Below are 2,648 nucleotides of genomic sequence, written 5' to 3'. Positions count from 1 at the left end.
GCGTGCCGTGGGGCCGTGCGAGCGGTGAAGACGCCTGGCCACGGCGCCGAGTCCACCCCTGGGGACGAGCGGACACGCAGGGCACCACCGCGGCGCGCGCGCTGGCCCCGAGCCCGGCTGGGACCCGTTTGGCGGGGGCACCGGAGGGTGCTCAGCCCCAGAGGGTCAGCACCGCCGCAGCGAGGCCGGGGTGGTTACTCACCCTTGTAGGCTTTTTCCAGGAAAGGGAGGACGTCGAGGGCAGCGGGGAGGCTCGTGTGTGCGGAGCGGGGCGGGCGCGTGACTCCCTCCCCGCACCTCCAGCCACCAGGAAGTTTCTACCTGAAAAAGGCCCRTTTTGTGCCAAAATGCTGCAAYGGAAAARAAAAGGGGGGGGGGGAAGGAGRAGGGAAACCCACCCGCCTGGGGCACCCATGCCCCAAGCATCTCACCCCCGCGCCGCGGCGCCAGAGGTGCCCGAGGCCGCGGAGGAGCCGTGTCCCCGCACCCGTCCCCTCCGGGGTGGGGGCTGCCTGTGACCCTCCCGGCGTGGAGGGAGCGGGGAGCGGGGGGCCGCCCGGCCGAGAGGAGGAGGAAACGAGCTTTGCTGCAGGTGCGGGAAGCTGGGAGGGCCGCAGGTGCGGGGGAGCAGGCGCCGCCGCCTTCCTGGAGCGCGGCTGCGGGAACCGCTCGGCATTTCCTCAAAGGCTCCGGGGAAAGCCCCGGCGGCCGCCCGGGAGCCATAAAGGCGGCGGCGAGGAGCTCGCCGCTGCCAGCAGCATGGGGAACTGGCTGGTGAACCACTGGTTTTCGGCCGCCGTGATTGTGAGTGCCGCGGGGACGGGCGGGYGCAGCCGCGGGGGTCTGCGCGCGACTTCGGGGCAGCCGCGGCYGCGGCCCGGGGGCTCTCGGGGACGAGCCCCGGCTGACGCGCTCCGCCGGCTCTGCGCTTCGCGAGTCCGCTGCCCGGCGCTCGCTGCGGGGAGGAACGAGGAGCTCTGCAGCCCTCGGCCGGGAGGGGGGAGCCCGGGAAGCCGGGGGGCAGGCTGGCCCCCGTGTTAAGGGAACCTGGATTAAAAGAAAATACGGCTCCGTGTGTTCAGGCTGCTGGGCGAAACCTGCAATTACTCGTTGCTTGGCCGCGCCGTCGCAGTCGGGGCGCGTCTCCCGCGGAGTGGGGGGCTGCGCGGCCGGCGTGCGCCCGCTTCCCAGGCGGGAGCGGGAGCGGCAGCGTCCCACGACAGCCCCCGCCGGGGGGAGATCCCGTAGCCGAGGTGAAAGTCCRCCGCCGCCGCGCCGCAGCCCCGCTGGAGAAGCGGCGTGCGCCCGGCTGCGCGCTGTGCCAGGAGCCGGAGCRCCCGCAGCGCGCGGGCACCTGCAAACGCCTGGGGAAACACGGATCTGCRGAAAACTGGCTTGTGGTTGTTTTTATTTTTTAAACGGCAATTTTTTTAAAACCCAACCTCAGACAGACTGGCCTTAAATGCGCTGCAAAAAAGTACCAGCTGCTGGCAGTGGGGCGCCGTGCTGACCCCGAGCAGCACGGGCTGGGGGGCTGTTTCCGAGGCCCCTCCAGGCTCGGCCGTGCTCGTAAGGAAGCAGCGATCCGCTGCGGCACGGCCTGGCGGCGCCGGGGGGGGCGAAGCGGCAAGGCTGGGAAAGCCACGACCCTGCGAAATTTCCTGCTCCTGGATGCGTCCCCATTGCCAGCCCTGCTCCGGCTCTCGGTGCCTTTGCCTGGGACCCTCCCTCGAGCAATAACCTYGCTGCCGCCACGGATGTTTTCGCTACCGTCCTTTCCTCATTCTTTCCRTGCGGATGATGCTCGGTCGATGACAGTTATTTTGCAAGACTCTCACGCCCGTTTGCACCTTTGGCCTCGCGTCTCTGTGCCGCTGCGGCTCTTACCGTAAGGAAGCAGGAGGAGCCGCCTGTCCCGATGCCCTCCAGTGCTCCGCACGGTGCAGGATGAGGCCCTCAGCTGCGGGGGCCGGCTTGGTGCTGGGGTCCCTCGCGGGGCAGCGCGGGTGAAGGCCTTGGCTTTCCCTCTGCAGGCCGCCTGGCTGGGCATCAATGTCTTCCTCTTCACGTACTACTTTCTGTTCTTCGACCGCGACGAGCGGTACTTCTACACCAGGGAGATCCTCGGGGTAAGGCCCAGCACCGCGCCCGCCCGGCCCGTCCTGCCCCAGCCCTGCATCGTGCCACCCAAGTCCCCATCCCGTCCCAGCATCACTTCATCCCAGTCCCCCCAAGTCCCCATCCCGTCCCAGCATCACTTCATCCCAGTCCCATCCCATCCCAGCATCGCTCCGCCCTGGTCCCAGCACGGTCCATCTCCTGCACCCCGTCCCACTCCAGCACCTTTCATTCCCAGCTCACAGCCCAGCCCCAACCAACCAGCGCTTGGCCCCAGTCCCCGTGCCAGCCCCAGCCGAGCCCCACGTTGCCCATGCTGGGGGCAGCCCTGTGGGGCAGCCAGGCATAGGGCCGTGCCGCAGCGCAGTGCTGCTCACCCCCTGCCTCTGCTCCACTCTCCCCAGTCGGCCTTGGCGTGGGCCCGGGCATCGGCCAAGTGCCTGAACTTCAACAGCATGCTGATCCTGCTGCCCGTCTGCCGCAACCTGCTCTCCTTCCTGCGGGGGACCTGCTCCGTGAGTGCCAGCACC

General features: G+C 69.1%; 1 protein-coding gene across 1 annotated transcript in view; it reads left to right on the top strand.

Moving 5' to 3' along the window:
* Positions 1–759: 759 nt before the first annotated feature.
* NOX1 (NADPH oxidase 1) overlaps positions 760–2,648 on the top strand; it is a 6,490-nt gene continuing 4,601 nt past the window's right edge. The window contains exons 1-4 of the mRNA XM_085325446.1: positions 760–804; positions 1,133–1,253; positions 1,894–2,129; positions 2,523–2,637. Of these exons, the coding sequence (XP_085181572.1) occupies positions 760–804; positions 1,133–1,253; positions 1,894–2,129; positions 2,523–2,637 (517 nt within the window). The remainder of the gene's footprint in view (positions 805–1,132; positions 1,254–1,893; positions 2,130–2,522; positions 2,638–2,648) is intronic.

The sequence above is a fragment of the Rhea americana genome, unplaced genomic scaffold (assembly GCF_003343005.1).
Source record: "Rhea americana isolate MKP2758 unplaced genomic scaffold, rheAme1 scaffold_98, whole genome shotgun sequence".
In the NCBI taxonomy this organism is placed as follows: Eukaryota; Metazoa; Chordata; class Aves; order Rheiformes; family Rheidae; genus Rhea; species Rhea americana.
The sequence above is the reverse complement of the archived record's forward strand: the minus strand, read 5'-3'. Positions and strand labels throughout refer to the sequence as shown.